The sequence below is a fragment of the Maylandia zebra genome, linkage group LG19 (assembly GCF_041146795.1).
Source record: "Maylandia zebra isolate NMK-2024a linkage group LG19, Mzebra_GT3a, whole genome shotgun sequence".
Classification (NCBI taxonomy): Eukaryota; Metazoa; Chordata; class Actinopteri; order Cichliformes; family Cichlidae; genus Maylandia; species Maylandia zebra.
In genome coordinates this window covers 22598349-22616917 of record NC_135185.1, presented here as the reverse complement: position 1 = coordinate 22616917, position 18569 = coordinate 22598349, and the positions used below count along the sequence as shown (strand labels likewise).

At 40.7% G+C, this 18569-nt stretch overlaps 1 protein-coding gene across 2 annotated transcripts; it reads right to left on the bottom strand.

The window, feature by feature from the left end:
• Window positions 1–694: 694 nt before the first annotated feature.
• LOC101464263 (protein FAM163A) lies at window positions 695–18165 on the bottom strand. Of its 2 annotated transcripts, XM_076877643.1 has the most exons (5): window positions 17757–18165; window positions 17002–17055; window positions 6973–6994; window positions 6750–6864; window positions 695–5239 (listed from the first exon to the last, which is right to left on the bottom strand). In XM_076877643.1, exons 4-5 carry the CDS (start codon window positions 6840–6842, stop codon window positions 4868–4870), a joined length of 465 nt encoding a protein of 154 aa, XP_076733758.1. In that variant the 5' UTR covers window positions 6843–6864; window positions 6973–6994; window positions 17002–17055; window positions 17757–18165; the 3' UTR covers window positions 695–4867. The 2 variants fall into 2 exon arrangements, with proteins under 2 accessions (XP_076733758.1, XP_012778575.1); XM_012923121.4 differs by lacking the exon at window positions 17002–17055.
• Window positions 18166–18569: the final 404 nt, after the last annotated feature.

Sequence of the window (18569 nt, the reverse complement as noted above, 5' to 3'; positions counted from 1 at the left end):
AACAAATTTCTTCTGCTTGTTGCTTTTCCTTAGTCATGTTTTCTTAGCAGCTATTTGACCATAAAGGCCTGATTTGCACAGTCAGAGCCAGTTTCATCGTAGTGCTTAATGGATTTTGCGACTTTCAAAGTTTCCAGACTGACCTTCAGTTCTTAAAGTAATGGTGGATTATCGTTTCTCTTTACGTAGCTGATTGGTTCTTGCCTTAATATGAATTCTAACAGTTGTCAAATAAGCCTGTCAGCTGTGTACCAACCTGATTCCTGCACAACATGGTCCCAACCCCATTTAAAGGCAAGAAATGCCACAAACAAACCCTGAAAAGGCACACCTGTGAAGTGAAAACCATTGCAGCTGACTACATCATGAAGCTCATCGAGAGAAGGCCAAGAGTGTGCAAAGCAGTAATCAAGGCAAAGGGTGGCTACTTTGAAGAATCTAAAATGTAAAACATATTTTGAGTTATTTCACTTTTTTTTGTTTACTACATAATTTCATATGTGTTCATTCATAGTTTTGATGCCTTCAGTCAGAATCTACAATATAAATAGTCATGAAAATAAAGAAAAACCTAAAAATGAGAAGCTGTGTCCAGACTCTTGATGTGTACGTCTGTGGTTTTCTTTTCTTTTCTGTTTTTTTCTTCTTCTATGAACAGAAACCGATTTCATAATCCTGTGTATCTACTGTCTGAGTCACTGTGTGAAAAAGACAGACCATAAGAATATGCAGATATCTACATATTTATTCCTCCTGAAAAAAAGGAACATTATGTGAAACATTGTGGATTTTCCTCAGGTCATAGCAGAATGTGATTTTTTTTTAATACAGAAACAGTAACCTGAAAATAAAAGTTAAGTTCTGACACAACAGTTGTGTTCATTATGGTGCAACAAACCTGTGAGCACAAACACTGAGCCACTGTCATCAGACTAAGGGGATATTTGTTGGGTAGGTGGCAGTGAACGCCAGTGTTCAGTGAACATCTAAACTGACAAAGACATTTAAAAATAAAAATAAAGCAGTTTACATACAATACTGTGCAAAAGTCTTAAGTCAGCACTCCATTATCTGGATTTAGCTTCTAAGGAGGCAGACTTGTTGGTATTTTTAAACCAGTTTTGAGCAATAGTCCACTCCCTGCGCCGGATCATGAGAAATTCAGAGGAATGTTTTTTAACACTGACCTATAAATTAAACAAGCATAAAAAAGGCACCTAACCCAAGCAATGAACCAGTGTCATGTCTATACGCACCAGACAAATTAGCAAAGAACCAATTATTAAATTGTATCTTTAGGCACTTTGTTATTAGAAGTCTGCTGCAAAAACATAAAAAATTATTTTCTCATGTATTTTATTGAAACTACAAAAAATGCCAAAGGTAGTTTGACTGGCTTAAAATACTATTTGTGCACAAACAAGGTGATTACCAAAGGGCGACTTCCTGAAAACTACATACCTCAGCATGATGTGCAGTGTGTCTTTGAGAAATGAGAGGAAAGAGGACAAGCAGAGGACAAAAAGAAGAAGTAGCAGTTCAATAGCAGATGAACAGTCATTTTAAAGGAAGGCAAACAGGCAGAAAAGGGTGAGATATGCTAAATTACACAAGAACTGGACTGAAAATCAGCAGAAACAGGTCATCAGGAGTTTCTACAGCGATCTGTAAAACACAGCAAGGCTCTGTCATGGTTTCGGGCTGTATTTCAGTGAACGGTGTTGGGGATTTTGTTAAAGTTGATGGAATTATGAACGCTGAAAAGTACCCTATGGTCATCAGTCATGGGTTGGACTACCGAGAGCCTGGACTTACTGCTATTACTATAACGGATCATACCTACAGAGAATGAAATAAAAAACAGCCAACATCCAAAGAAGAGCTTTGAATGTTCTTCAAGAAGCCTGGAGAACTATTCCTGAAGACTTCTCAAAGAAATTACAAGAAAGCTGACTAAGAGCATTCAGGCTGTGTTGAAGAGTAAAAATGGTCATACCCAAAAATTCACTTTTGGGCTTGCTAGAATTTTACAAACTTTTTTCTTTGCCTTATAAACTATATTTCTGTGTATGTCGGTGTATGTTTCATGACATCCCTGCACCCATTTCCCATTTTCCTATAAAGAAATGACATGTGGCTCAAGACTTTTCCACAGTACTGCATAAAATTTAGGACGTACGTCTGAACGAGTCTGTAAGATCAAGAAAATAAGGAAATATAATGAAGCTTAGAGCTCAGTGAAAACAATGTGACATTAGAGTGAATAAATATAGTTTAGATCTTAAATAATAGCCTATGTTCAATAATACTCAACATCACTGTTTCACACATTTTCCTGTGTTTTTCACACCTCTAGCACAATTTATGTTTAAACTGAGTTGCCATTTCCACAGTTGTGTTCCTGTGCAGCTGTCAGGAGTGCACAGGAACACAGAAAGAAGCCAAAACTGAAGAGAAAAGTACTGAAATACATCTAAACCCGAACATCCCTCACAAAAAAATGACAATACTCCTTAAAAAATATATAGATTCAGGCATATACTGCAATAACACTGCATCTTATTACTGTACTGTAGCAGATATGATGGCTCATATATAGATATAAAACCTAAGCTTTAAGATCATTAAATATGGTACAGCATCTCTCTTTTCTGCTTATCGCACGTCTAAAAATCTGCTTTCACACGTCACAATCTGTAAGCACAGAAAAGGTAAATACATCAGCTTCTATGGAAGACACTGCGGAACAAACTCTCTTCAGTTTCATGGAAATTTCATGTCAGAAGTGAAAACAGAAACAGACAAAACTGACACTTTTCTCACAGACTTTCTGGTAATCTGCAAGAAGAACAAAAAAAGGCTTAAAAAGTTGTAGTTCCTTCTTCGCTCGTCAGGTCTTTCTTCTGGATAAAAACAGTTAAGCTCCATTAGTTATATAGCTGTTAGCCCTCATGTAGTGTAAGCTGCAGTGGTAAGAGGTTCACACTACCATTAATCCTTTGTGACACAGGGAAAAAGGGAGAAACTGGAGAAAAGAATAAGAATAACTGAAGTGATGCTCAAATATGGGGTTGCGCATGCCTTCTTCGTGTGTCTCAGCTCTGTCTCCTCGTCATCAGCAGTCACTTTTGATTTATTGAGTGGAAAATGCTGCTAAAAATATATTCAAAGTGCTCACACCTAACAGAAAGGTATTTATGTGGTTAATCTTAATCACATTGAGGGTGAATGATAGATGCAGCACTATATCTATGTGTGTTTATGTAACTTTGTCATTCTTCAGATTAGGCTGACATTTGTCTGCTGCCGGAAAAATGGTGGTTTTTACTAGATCCCTGCATCCAGGATGCATTTGCCAGAGAATGAGCTGAACATGAGATCATAAACTCTGTGTTCATCTAATCTAATGCAACTGAGGTCCTGAGCCATAAATAACTGCCGAATGACTTATAGTTGCAGAATTTGCAAATAATGTCCTGCTTTTCCACTGAGTTTAATAAAACATGTTTGTAATTTAGTACTAAGCCTTTTCTTGTCTAACTGAATGCATTTTTTCTCTATAAATTACATAATTACATTCACAAAACTTCACAGAAATTAAAAAACAAATTCTATATGTCACAATTTTTTAATGACTTAGGCTACGTTCACACTGCAGGCGAAAGCGCATCAAATCTGATTTTTTTGACCCTATGCGACCCATATCCGATCATGCTATGACAGTGTGAACGGCGCAAATCCGATATTTTCAAATCCGATCTGGGTCACTTTCGTATGTGGTACCGAATCCGATACATATCCGATGTTTTAGAAAGCGACTGCTGTTTGAACGGTCAAGTCGCATTAAATCCGCCTTTTACGTCACCGACACAAGACTGAAGCCAATTATCAGCGCCAGAGAAGCGCCCGAGAAGACATTGCGAACGCTTCCTGGCCATCCAGTGTAGATGTCAGTGAAACTGTTGGGAAGACAACGTAAACATTTTATTTGTACTGTATAATCTGCAGATTCTGACAGAAATCTGCAGCTATCTTTGAAGCACCGCTCCTCTCTTAAACAGCAATAAGGATCATTATTAGGTTATTTACATTATTATGTAAATAACAAAATAACTTAAAGCAAAAATTGGGAAACGTGAAGTCCGAAGTCTTTATATTAAGGGCCATCAGTCAAACAATACTGTTGCTCTGGGTCTAAACAGAGCGCGTTGTGTGTGACATCTTCTTTTGCGCATGCGGGCCGCTTTGAGCGTTCACACTAGAGCGCGTTTGCTGTCGCATTTTATTTGTAGTGTGAACGAGCAGACAAAAAAAATCGGATTTGATCAAAAAATCGGAATTGAGCATTAAGACCTGCAGTGTGAACGTAGCCTAAATGACTTTAACGCCCCAAAACCTCGCCTGTTTTTCTACCTGGGGACTGTCTGAGCTTACTCTGTACTAAAAGCTTTGTTATGTGTCCCTGATCATATGTAACCTGAATGACTTCATTGCCCCAGATGCATTTATAGAGTGTGTAGACTAGCTCCAACCTTTGAGCCATTTACTAAAAACACTATCATGTGTGACCGGGCTCAATGAGATGCTAACTGTAATGGTACTTATACATTTTATAGCTTTTGTTTAAGTAAAAGTCGTACTAAGATTAAAATATGAGTTTTTTTAAAGAGTAATGTGGCCAATTTTATGTAATATTTCCCTGCTGCAGATCATGCCCAGATTTGTCACCCACCATGGGGCTCTATCAGTAGGCTTAGTTTATGGGTCACTTCCCTTCAAATTATGTGGGCATGTACAGTAATATGGGCATGTGCTAGACGCTGTAGGTGTGTGTGTGTGTGTGTGTGCCTGTACAGTGAAGCAAAGGTCAGACGTCAGTGCTGTAGGAGCGCGGCGGGGGAGGAAACGTGTCCGAGGGACTGCAGTAGCTCAGAGGGGAGGAGCTCTGAGGGTGAACCGACAGGGGAAGAGATACAGACGGGTTCTCGTAGTAAGTATGGAAGCCGAGACGCTCCCCTCCGTTACGCATGTCGTCTGTGAGTCCCGAGCGCAGGGTGTACGGTGAACAGCTGGGGCAGTGGTGAGAACCCGAATCCAGCTGATCCAGAGAGACGGGGGTGATGGCAGTGCCGTCCATGGCGAGGGCGTTGCAGGCGTTGCATGGAAAGTGAGCGAGAGGATCCGGTCCTGCCATGGAGGCCACGTCCACCTCAGAATCATTTTTCTTACAGCAGTAATACTGCAGGAGGATGACAAAGAAGGCACCAGGGTGTGAGCAAGAAGAACAAGGGTTTGGATGTCTTCTTAAACATTCTGTGATTCTGATTGCTTTATCACAGCAAAATAAAGTTGTGATATCAAAATCAAAATATGAACAGTGACAAACAAAATTCAGTTTAACATGGTGGGAATACTTAGAAGTAGTTTTTTTTCAGAGGCAGGTGAAAAGACTGACAGTATACTCAGACAGCTGTCACTAGGCTTTGGAAGGGCAGTCTGCACTGTGCTTTGTGCAAATGTTGAACCACTGACTGCTCTGGCCACCACATCTGCTTTTATTGTAACCAGATCCAGCTGTGACTTGGTACTAGAGTGCTATGTTACATAAATGAGACAGAATGTGGAAAACCATGTTAAGGTGGCAGACAATTAGACTGGGTTATGGCTCAGTCTCACTAGATTAAAAATAGGACTGCAACATCCTCGAGTTGCCCGGTGACTGAAGTGAATTTTTGGCAAATTTAGGGAACGATTGGAAGTAGGTCGCCTCCAGGTTGAGCGCTCGACAACCTCAATCTCACAGCAACCACTTTTGCTTGTTTGTTTGATTGTTTCTATTTTAACTATTGCAATATGACTGAAGCCTAGAATTTACTCTGTTGTGGACATGGACAATGACAGCTGGACGGTCAGACAGCTGAGTACTCATCCCTGTTACTACTTTTTGAAGTCTGCCAACTTGGTTGGTGGTCTGGTGATTTAAATTTCTTGTTTTTTTACTCTATAATTGTCTGTCTTTACCTTACTGGCTGACTGTTGCTTTAAATTGGCACTATGTAAATAAAATTGCATTGAAATGAATTTTATATCTTAATTTTTAAACGCACACAGATTGCAATCAGCTAAATCAATATGTGGCAACAAGTGCAACTAGTCTGCAATGGGTCTCTTTGGATAAGGTGACTTCATCCAGCTGGTTACCAACTTGTTTGTTTGGCAACCAGCTCTGCCTTGTGGTTATATTTATTAATAAAAGCAAGTGGCTAGCGTCTATGATATTTTGCTAGTAAATTAAAATCCTGGACACAACACTATGTGTGGAAACCTTTCTGTTTCAAGCCTGAGAAGTTCAGTCTGGACTCTGATTGCAATTTAATGCGAATTTCCAATTAGTGTGAATTACTGTGCATGTAGATGGCAACAGATTTGCAGTAATTTATCACAGTATTATATCAAACAGATAGCAAGTAACTGCCAACTTGACCCTACTTAATTGCAGACTAATAGCAGACTGTGTCAATTTGCCATTTTTTCACTGGCTTTTAAGATGCCAGCTGAGTGCGAGTGGTGCCCATCTTTGAAGCAAGTATTTCAAAGACAATAAGACTGCAAGTTCATTGCACACGGTCACAAACTAGATTAGTTAGTTGAGTTTGTTAAGCCAGTAAACATCAGTAATGTAAAAAGAGCTTTTGGGTGAAGAGCAAACTGCCTAAAAGACCAAGAAACATGAACGTGCACAGTAATACCTGGAGTCTACAGTAACAGAGAACTGCTACAATGCACAGCAGTATCACTCCGGCAAGTATTCCTCCGGTTATGACAATAGTTCCCGCTGACATCCGACCAGCTCTCCATCAAACCCTTCACACAAAATCAACAAAGACAGAAAAGAGGCGAAAATGAGTCAAGAATTACATTTGGATTTCAGTAATGTTAGAATAACTTCCGCAGAATATTTAGCATACTTACGTCCAGCAAAGGTTTCTAATGCCTGAAAAAATAACCAAAATAGGCTGGATTAGTGTATTTATATGCCATTATTATACAATTGCAACTGATAAAAATGCACAAATGCCATTCTTCCAAAATAAAAGTCCTTCTGGGGTTTCATGATGTAAAAAAGCAAAGCTGCTTTGCTTCGAGCAAATATGATTCAAACGATTCTGTTTCTGATTGAATCAAATGACAAACTCTGGAACAGGAAACATTTATAAGACTATTTACTCTTTACAAACTGTATTTGCCAGAAGTCTGTCCATACCCCAAACTAGGTCTACTTACATCGTTATTGGGTTCAAATAGTGAGATTTTTTTTGTCATATTTTCGCTGAGCTGCAGTTGATTATCACCATACAGGGAGTGCAGAATTATTAGGCAAGTTGTATTTTTGAGGAATAATTTTATTATTGAACAACAACCATGTTCTCAATGAACCCAAAAAACTCATTAATATCAAAGCTGAATGTTTTTGGAAGTAGTTTTTAGTTTTAGCTATTTTAGGGGGATATCTGTGTGTGCAGGTGACTATTACTGTGCATAATTATTAGGCAACTTAACAAAAAACAAATATATACCCATTTCAATTATTTATTTTTACCAGTGAAACCAATATAACATCTCCACATTCAAAAACAAAACAAAAACAAATCAGTGACCAATATAGCCACCTTTCTTTGCAAGGACACTCAAAAGCCTGCCATCCATGGATTCTGTCAGTGTTTTGATCTGTTCACCATCAACATTGCGTGCAGCAGCAACCACAGCCTCCCAGACACTGTTCAGAGAGGTGTACTGTTTTCCCTCCTTGTAAATCTCACATTTGATGATGGACCACAGGTTCTCAATGGGGTTCAGATCAGGTGAACAAGGTGGCCATGTCATTAGTTTTTCTTCTTTTATACCCTTTCTTGCCAGCCACGCTGTGGAGTACTTGGACGCGTGTGATGGAGCATTGTCCTGCATGAAAATCATGTTTTTCTTGAAGGATGCAGACTTCTTCCTGTACCACTGCTTGAAGAAGGTGTCTTCCAGAAACTGGCAGTAGGACTGGGAGTTGAGCTTGACTCCATCCTCAACCCGAAAAGGCCCCACAAGCTCATCTTTGATGATACCAGCCCAAACCAGTACTCCACCTCCATCTTGCTGGCGTCTGAGTCGGACTGGAGCTCTCTGCCCTTTACCAATCCAGCCACGGGCCCATCCATCTGGCCCATCAAGACTCACTCTCATTTCATCAGTCCATAAAACCTTAGAAAAACCAGTCTTGAGATATTTCTTGGCCCAGTCTTGACGTTTCAGCTTGTGTGTCTTGTTCAGTGGTGGTCGTCTTTCAGCCTTTCTTACCTTGGCCATGTCTCTGAGTATTGCACACCTTGTGCTTTTGGGCACTCCAGTGATGTTGCAGCTCTGAAATATGGCCAAACTGGTGGCAAGTGGCATCTTGGCAGCTGCACGCTTGACTTTTCTCAGTTCATGGGCAGTTATTTTGCACCTTGGTTTTTCCACACGCTTCTTGCGACCCTGTTGACTATTTTGAATGAAACGCTTGATTGTTTGATGATCACGCTTCAGAAGCTTTGCAATTTTGAGACTGCTGCATCCCTCTGCAAGATATCTCACTATTTTTGACTTTTCTGAGCCTGTCAAGTCCTTCTTTTGACCCATTTTGCCAAAGGAAAGGACGTTGCCTAATAATTATGCACACCTGATATAGGGTGTTGATGTCATTAGACCACACCCCTTCTCATTACAGAGATGCACAGCACCTAATATGCTTAATTGGTAGTAGGCTTTCGAGCCTATACAGCTTGGAGTAAGACAACATGCATGAAGAGGATGATGTGGACAAAATACTCATTTGCCTAATAATTCTGCACTCCCTGTATTTTTGCAGGGTACTGTGCATAAATAGGATATCACAAATTCTAATTTTGACATTTGCTTTTTAGGGATAAAACAAGAGAGTAGTTGTATTTTTAAACATTGGCACATGAAGGGTAGCTGTTTAGCACTGCATGCTGTCTTAATGCTGAGCTCATCCCCTCCCAGCTTCTGCTCAACACTCAGTGAACTAACATGAGAGGAATGCTGAGCTGCAATACTGAACTATTTCTTTCATTTGTAACCCATCTGCAGGCTATAGCCTCCAGGCTAATGTTTTTTTGTTTTTTTAATTTTCAGAGGTTAAGTGCTCAGAGCAAAAATAATCTTTTCAAGGCGCCGTCAGGTCTGAATTCCAACAAACCAACCGAACACACACATAAGAAGACAGCGGGAGAATGTAAGGAGGTAGGAAACCAAACCAGGCCTGAGGACTGTTACTCTCAAAATCACCTCTCTTTGGAACTCCTGCAGGTAGAAAAAGAGGCTTCTGTCAGGAGGAAATGTTTGGCATGAGAAACGCTACATAGCAGCTGTTGTGCTATGCCGCTGATAATTTCTATGATTCTGTAATTATGTAATTTATATTCAACCAAGCAACTGTTTAGCCCATAAATACAGTGTAGTTATATAATGTGTGGCTTTTAAAAATTAAATAACACACGTGGTTGCCTAAAATGTCTAAAAGTAGTTTATAAAATACACCCCCAGGCCACATTTTAAGCTGCTTGTTAATACAAATCAGCCACTCAGGTGGGAGCAGCCCAATGCATTGCAGTCTGAAGAAGTGCTTAGTTGATTTCAGAGCTCAGAGGAGAATGGCCAGACTGCTTCATATTGATAGGAAGGCAACTTAGAAAAGTACATTTATAACGACAAAGGTATGCAAATGAGTATCTGTGAAGGGATAATACATCAAATCCTTGAAGCAGAGTGTGTGGTCTTCTGTTGTAGCAGCAGTAGACCACACCCACTGCCACTCCTGCCATCTAAAGAACAGGAAACTAAGGCTACAATTCACCAAAATTAGCCAATAAAACACTGGAAAATGTTACCTGCTCTGCTGATTTCTGTAAGTAATTAGAATAATAGGTTGAGAACTTGGTATAAACAACATGAAAGCACAACAGTTCCAGCTGCTGCTGGTGATGTAAAAGGTTGGAAGTCTTTGGGGCCCTTAGTGCCAGTCAAGCATTGTTTAAACACCACTCCATACACAAGTGTTGTCCCTGACTATGTCCATCCTAGTATGACCACAGTGTACCCATCCTCTGATGGTTGCTTCCAGCAGGATAGCACGCCATGTCACAAAGCTCAAATCATCTCAAACTACTTTCTTGAAAATGACAGTAAGTTCACTGCTCTCAAATGGCCTCCACAGTCACCTGATTTCAGTTCAATAAAGCAACTTTGGGATGGAGTGGAATGGAAGATTGATATCACGAATGTGCAAGCAATATTTCTGCAGCAAATGCATAATGCTATCACGTCAAACCAAAGCCTCTGAAGAATGTTTCCAGCATCCAGTTGAATCTATGCCATGAAGAATTAAGTCAGCTCTGAATGCAAAAAGGAGTAAAGCCACATGTACCTAATGAAGTGGCTGGTGGGTTTGTATTACAGCCGCTATTTCATGACAAAGAATCTGTTCTTTCTATATAACCCATAAATAGGCATACAAAGGAATGAATCACGCTCACTCCAGAATACTTAAAACAACTGGGAGCTGTTTTGAATTGAAAAATAACACTCAACGTGTGGTTGAATTAATCTGCTGAATGCAGCAGCACATTCTCTGCATGCTAATAATATGTGTGGCATTTCATACAAGTATGTGCAGCACAGTTTCAGGATAATAATAATAATAATACATTCAAGCGATATGTCGCTTGTCCTTTTTTTACTGTGACAGCTTCAAAATCACCTCTCACTGCTGCGCTGATAGCTGCCACCATGAAATCTCCTGGATATTATCAGGGCATACTGTCACATGAACCCAATTCCTCTCCCCTTTTCTTTGCTTTGCAGGTAAATAACCTTAAGCAAACCGATCTGATTGACACTGAGACACAAAAGAACCAAAGCAGTGTAAAGAAATAAAAGAAAAGAAATAAATCAATGCAGATGCACGTATATTTATCTCCAAAGCGCACAGCAAATTTACTGTCTCGCCTCAAAAAGATCTGCTTCTAAACAAGCCTGTCTAGAGAAAGCACTAAATTAGCTGCGTGCGAGCGATAAAGAACCCCGTGTGTGTGTGTGTGTGTGTGTGTGTGTGTGTGTGTGTTGATGTCTTAATTTCATTTTACTGGCAGTGACATCAAAATACTAAATAAACAAACAACCACGGCGCAGAATACCCAAATTAATCCGCTCAGAGAGTGACCTCTTATATCAGCTTTTAAATTTCATGATTTCGACATTAATTTAGACAAATTTGCATGGCTGCGTTCGGGCAGAAATATTCATTTTAGGCACTGCCATTATAGTAATTACAACACCAGAAGACTCTATTTATCTACCGTTCAACTTGATTAACTAAAACATCCAGATATTTCTCACTGGAGTAACAGCATTTAATTATGCCAATTAAATGGATTCAAACAAACAAAAAAACCCAACTTCCCTTTATATTAATGCACGTTTGTGAAAGCTGTGAGCTTTCTAAAGCAGTAATTTGCAGTTAATTTACATTTCATTGACTAATTAATAGATTTAACTGTTCTGGGATTTGATATTTTGACATCTGGTAAATCTCAGCAGGAAGGTTAAATAAAAAGAATAGTTCATAATTGGGTGGCTTGGTCAGCTGCCAGCGAGCGGTTTTGCTGCTCTGTCCCTTTGTTTGTCCGATGTATCATTAATGAGGTTAATGACCCTGAACAATGAATAAACTTGAATCTCTATTTTAAATAGATGGTACAATCACATAAAGCACTAGATCTCTTTCATTATATGTGCGGCCTGAAATGAGTATGTGAGCCTCCCTCTCAGAGAGCGCCCTTCTGCAGTATCTTCCATTGCGTCATCGTACTAAATTATATACACCATGGACCGCGATAATGTCGTTAAAAGCGATGTGAAGTCTCTTTTGCTCCCCATTTCTCCATCCCCTCCCCGTCTAGCTCACAATCTCATGTCTCCTTACTCCTCTTTGTGCATCTTATCTTTTCTTCATTCTCTTTGTCTCTCATTTACTCTTTGAAGAATATCCTACTTTTTCCAACATGCCATACATCATTCCGGGCTCAGGCTATCGACTTAAATTTAAGACCTGTGTGCAACTACTGTGGCACATGCATGCAAAATTTATAACCTTCTCTGAAATATATCAACAAAGGCGCAGCAATGGAATCTTTCTAGAAAGAAAAATAAGTCACTTTGACTAACACGCGACCAAATTATGCTAGAGAGGGAGCGCTAAGGTAAAGCCTCAGATTAGAGAGTTTCCAGTAGACTGGAGAGACAAACATGCCAAGTGACAGAGGTTGGAAGACTCAACTTTAATGCTGTCATCTTATCCAACACAATTCATGTACGACTCCCAGTGGGTTCAGAGCTGTCTGATTTAGCTGGGAAGCACACACACACACACACACACTCATAATACCACATAAAACCCTTAGATTTAACTGTGGTCTGAAAGAAGGATCTGCCACAATCCTGTCAGTGGCTGACTTGGACAAGTGACACTGAAGAAGGGGGATGAAGCTGTCTCAGAGGAGCCAACAGGCATCTGATTTCCACAACACAGAAGCTACATAAAGTCATTATGTGTACCAGTCCCAGGTGACCTGCACACTCTAGTTATACAAAGTGTATCTGTCAAGTCAGCTTCAATCACAGAAAGAAAGGATCCACTTCCTTACTGTACAAAAAGCAGCGCTGAAGGAAATGTAAATCCCTGAGATTTGCAGGGATTTTGAGAGTTGCCAAGAAATGATGTAAAGTATATGTGCAAATGAGAGACAGGGAGGCTCTTAAGCAGTCAGCAACATTGTCACTCTTGACTCAAAACACTGAGCATCTAGCAGGGTTGGGCAAAAATTCAATTTTGGCTTCAGCTCATTATTATTTTCACTGTCAATTAATTTGTACCGAGAGAAGAGAGCAGGTGGAGGAAAACCTGGGGAGGTGACGATATGCACTGGAGAGAAGAGGACTGAAAGTCGGAAGAAGCATGAAAGATTATGTCTGATTGAGAGGGAGACAGGTGTAAGACTGAATCTTCAAGCAGTAGATGTAGAGAAGGTTGATGAGCTTAAATATCTGGGGGTCCGCCATCCAGCGAAAAGTGTAACGGAGAGGGGAAAAGAGTGCAAGCACGGTGGAGTGTGTGGAGATGAGTGTCAGGGATGATTTGTGACAGAGGGATAGCAGCAAGAGTGAAAGGGAAGGTTTACAAAACAGTACGGAGACATGCTATGAGGTATGGTTTGGAGATGGTGGGACTGACACAAAGTGTAGAAGTGAAGGAGGACACGGAGTAGGTTGGTGTGACAGTGGGGGATGCTAGGGACAGGCAGAGAATTCACTGTGGCGACCACCTGCTTCTCATCAGCAGTGATGATTCTTGGCTCACAGGTTGGCTGAGTTTTAAAGAGAAGTTTGTGCTTGATTTGAGGTTCATAGTGCTGCCGCAAATAGGCACATACAACAGGTAAAAACAGGACTTCCAATTAATGATCTAAACATAGCAGCAGTGCTGGAAGGGTTCAGAGGTGCACAAGGAGAAACCTCGATGGGACAAAATTTAAATCAGGTCATGCTTTTTGCTTTATATTGGACACACTGTTAGATTTCATTTATTATGAATGATCTTAGGCATCAAGAATTTGTCCTTGGTGGTTTTCTAAAATTTCTGCCATCTTCTGGGAATTCTCTGACATTTTTGTAGACGATTTGATTAATTGATTAATCAGAAAGAACATAGAGAGATGACTTTATTGAACATCCGAGTCTCAAAATCTGTGAGCATAAAAAAAAAAAAAATCTTTACCAGATAGTTGACTTTGAAAGAAAAAGACTCAGAAAGAAAAATTCAACCACAATACCACAACTTTATTGATCCTTTGGGAAGTTATTCTTATATTTCGAGCGAACGCATCTGTATGGAAACAGCCAGCAAGTTGACTCAACTGTCTGAATTTTGGAGTCTGGGTTAATGATACAGCAGATAAAGTCAACAATCGCAGGTTGGGAACCTTCCTCATAGAAAATACAAGGCATTGAGTTGCTATAGTCTCTGACTGGCCTCCTCTTCTTCTCTACTTGTGAAAAGCCATTAAAGACCAAGAAAACGGGAATTCTTGCATGCAAAGACAATAAATCATCAACTTTAACACAAATACACATGCTAAGAAAAACTAAATCTGTTATACTGCATTACACCATATTTACCCTGATGTTATATTCGTCTCTAGGATATACTTTATAATTAGTATTACATAAAAATCACATTAGCCTTGCTGTATCACAGATAAGAAAAGTGACTCTTCTTCTTCTTGTTCTGCTTTTTTCTCCTCTCCCTCCCTTTTTCGTTCACATACAACATGCACATGAAGAGTTCATTAGAAAGATGATTAAACCTTTGTTCAAGCTACCACAAAATCCTCTCATTTCGACCTCCGCAATGTTAGAAACGCTGAGAGAGGTGAAGAGGTTTCACACTCCACTTGCAGAACTATATTTAGCAGTTTTGCCATCTCTTAACACAGTGAAAAGCACGAGATGAGAGGCAGAAGAGAGAGGTGTCATATTTTAATTCGTTTTCTCTGCGGGAAATGAAACGATCCTCGCATACAGCTGCATGCAAATGAACACGCACGCACCCACAACCAAAAACACCCCTGATCGAATGCTGAAGAGGTAAAAAACACCGCTTCCCTCAGAACTTTCATGTGGGACGATGTGGTGATGATTAGTGTTGTGAAGCTGGGAGGTTCTTCTCCCATGTGATGCCTGAGTGAACTGTGGAAATTAGAGAAGCTATGACAGGAAACTTTAATTAGAAAACTCTCTGCTATACAGTAAAGCAGTGGATGACGGCAGATCATTAGATGAAAAGTGATCCCGTATCTGTTCAGTCAATCTGAAGCTAAAAGGAAAATTAGCTTAGGTTTGCAGCAAAGGCTGGAAATGGGGAGGAAATTTAATTCGTTCAGTTCAATTCAGTCTATTTATATAGTTCCAAATCACAACAGCACCTTACTGTATACATTATTTCAATTGCTTTATGTGGTAAGGTAAAGACCCTGCAATATTAGATAGAAAGCCCAACAATCACACAACCCCCTGTAGCCAAGCAGTAGGCCACAGTGGGAAGGAAAAACTCCCTTTTAAGAGGAAGAACGAGGTGCAGGGAGGGGCAGAGTGGGCGTGAGCACAAAAGGCAACCTACAGGAGAGAGAGTAAAGCATGTGGCTTAGTTATTTTGAAGATAACAAAACCTGCATACCAGTATTACCAGGACTGCTTAACAGGGACTTTGTGTTAAATCTATACTGTATAAGTGTCATAACCACACCTCTGAAAACGTATGCTAAAACTTGAAGTGCACTTCCCTAGAAATGTTACTACACAACTGTCGTGATCTGTCCACTTCTGTCGATTTCTCCTATCCATTTATGGTTGCTTGTTTGAGTGGATTAGTGAAAGATTAATATAAATTATGTATCATTGAAAGGACAGACTTGAATGTTAGGCTAGTTCATGGGTAGCACTGCCCAAATTAGATGAGTTTAAGTATCAGGGGGTCTTTTTCATGAAAGAATGAATACTATGTCACTCTCTTGTGGTGAACAAAGACCTGAGCCTGAAAGCAAAGAGCTGCAACTATTCAATATCAAAAGGAGCCAGATGTGGTGGTTTGGGCATCTGTCCAGGACATTTCTTTGGTCCCTCCCAAGTGAGGTGCTTCGGGCATGTCTTACTGGAAAGAAGCCCAGGGGCAAACCCAGGACATGATGTAGAGATTATATCTCTCGACTGGATTGGGAACGCCCTGATGTCCTTCCAGATGAGCCAGAGATGCATCCAGCATCAGAAGATGGATGAATGGATGTCTAACTGCTCAAAACTTATATACATATCATTGAAAAACTACTAAAGCTACTACTACTACTATGTCAGAAAGGCGGTATGCAAGATTTTCAATATATGCCTTTTAAGTTCTTATTTAATAAGAGCTAGAAGATATGGATAAGGGTTAGCATGTGGTTAATTTTTTATAAATAAAGAGATGAGTTTACAAATGGAGAAAGGAAGAAAGAGAGAAGGAAAGGGAGGGATCAAACGGGAGAGTAGGGAAGCAGGAGAAGGTGGCAGTGCCTGAGTGGCTGAATGATATACCCACTCTTAAATAATGATATGAATATTTCGTTGAGGTGGCCTTCAACTTTGCGCCGCAAATCACAGCAGGTCCTTGCAATTTTAAAGCCCCGGGGCTTCAATTATTCAGGTATCATTCCTTTAACAATATTTTTCCATCACAGGACAATTTAGCCAGGTAGTAAAATCGGGGACTTTTCTGCCTTGTCTGCCTCTGAAAGCACTCATCTCAGCGTGTGAGGAGAGGAACACATCCACATCTAAGACAGAAACACCCACTATCAGAAGGGTGCAGAAGGGAACAAAGGCAGCCAGAGGGAGGAAGGTGGTGTGTGTGTCTGTGTGTGTGTGTGTGCTAGATTTCATTATGAAATACTCAGAAAATGAGTCTCAGAAATACACTTTTTTCCTTATGACTGACGGCACATGAACTTAATCAGGTCTCCTGTTGCGTTTGATGCGGTTACCGCATGTCCTAATTACCTCATTGTCAATTATTTTTTGCATTACTTATGACTGAATGCATCTCAGGGGTTCTGGGGATGAATTTCTTTCAGAGTATGCCAAAAAAAGGAGGGAGGGGGGTTATACAGAAATCCAAGTACACTCTTGAGATCAGAATTGAAGATCCACAGCAAGAGCAGAAACACAACTTTCCTTTGCACAGTTTGCCCAGAGGTTCAGAATAGAGATCAGAGGCACTGCACGAACTTGTGGCCAAAGGTTTACAGTGCTGGCTTCCTGTAACAAACAGTGCCAGAGACATAGCTGTACCAAAAGCACCCTTACCTTTAGAAGTCAGCATCTGGGGGAGAGCATTCTCTGCTGTGCTGCAAATCCCCCCTGGAAAACCCCAAAAAAGACCTGACATCAGTTATAACAATGATTTCAAGAGATGCCTCAGGGCCCCAGCAGTGATGTGGTCAGCACTGCGGCTACAGTAAATGAACGAGTTTGTCTCAAAGTGGGGATGGATCTGTCTGCATTCCCATCAAAAATCCACTCATCCATCAATTTTCACATCATTAATCGCTCACACAATCACTGACACATTTTGCCCCCTGTCAGTGCTCATATTACCTCATAAGACATATGGAAGTTGTCATAATCGTGCAAATTAAAGCACATTTTCTGGTCATTCACGCCACAATAACCTCTGACATCTTTTTCATCCTAGTCCAATGCAATCAGACAACTGTGCGCAAAATTACTAGAAAGAGCTGTGAGATAGATGTTAAACCCTCTAAAAATAAAAATCGATTTTACTCACCTTACTGTCCACATCATTTCAAGTAACGTTTACTACTACGTCTACTACAGTAGAGGCGATTTTTCTTTTTCTTTTTTGGGGGGCGAAATAAAATTGAAAATCCTTACTTTTACGATATAAACACATCTAATGCTTTAACCGAATTGGCGGCTGGAGGTCAATTTAACAGCTGTTACATCACTGATTAGCCTCATTTTACTCAATTAAGCAGATAATTTAATGCGCACAGCTGTTAAGTGGCGCGCGGATGACTGTAAATCCAATCATGCCCTACCTTTTCGGACTGAATGTCTCAGCAACCTGTTAGAGAGACGTTTCTTTTCTTTTCTTCCCTTCTTCTTATTTGCACCGCTGTCGGTCCGGTGTTACGCGGCTCCACAGACAATAAAGTCCAGTGATTTCCTCTCCAGCACCGGTCATTAAAGGTGCCCGGAGCCCCCCTGTGCTGGCTCTACAACCGGAATCATCACGTCATTATCCGCCGTTGGTTATCCCCTCTTGACCACGGTTTTACTCACAGCATGGAGCCAGTGAGGGCCTGTGGGAAATCTCATGGCATCCGACCGCTCTGTGAAGCGCTAAAGACGGATGAGACCAGGCGGCAGTCCGGCTGCAGAGTGTCACCGCTCGGCATGGCCGCGTTTTCAGCGAGGTTCTCTGGGGGCGTTTCGGCACCTGCTACCGCCGTGCCCGGTGGGGCGGGGTAGAAAGAACAGTGGGAAGAGTGAGACTGTGTCAGCTGTACCGTGTGATATCATTTTACAGGACGGTGGAAGGGGTGGTGATGGTAGTGGTGGGGGGCAGAGGGTCGTCACCAGTATGACATGAAAGCGTAAAACGGGTGTATGATATACTCGGCTGCAGTGGGAGAGGTACACACGGACTCTGCGGAATCCAAAGGACATCCAAAACATGTCATGCCACTTGTCTCAGTAAGTCATAAGCTTGAAAGAATCCAGAAAACCAACCCGCCATATCATGTCTACACAGGATTGGAGATATTTTGACAGGAAAATCTCCCCAGTAAAAAAAGAAAAGTTGTGGGGAAAGAAGAGGTTAAAAGGCTGAGTGACACACACACACACAC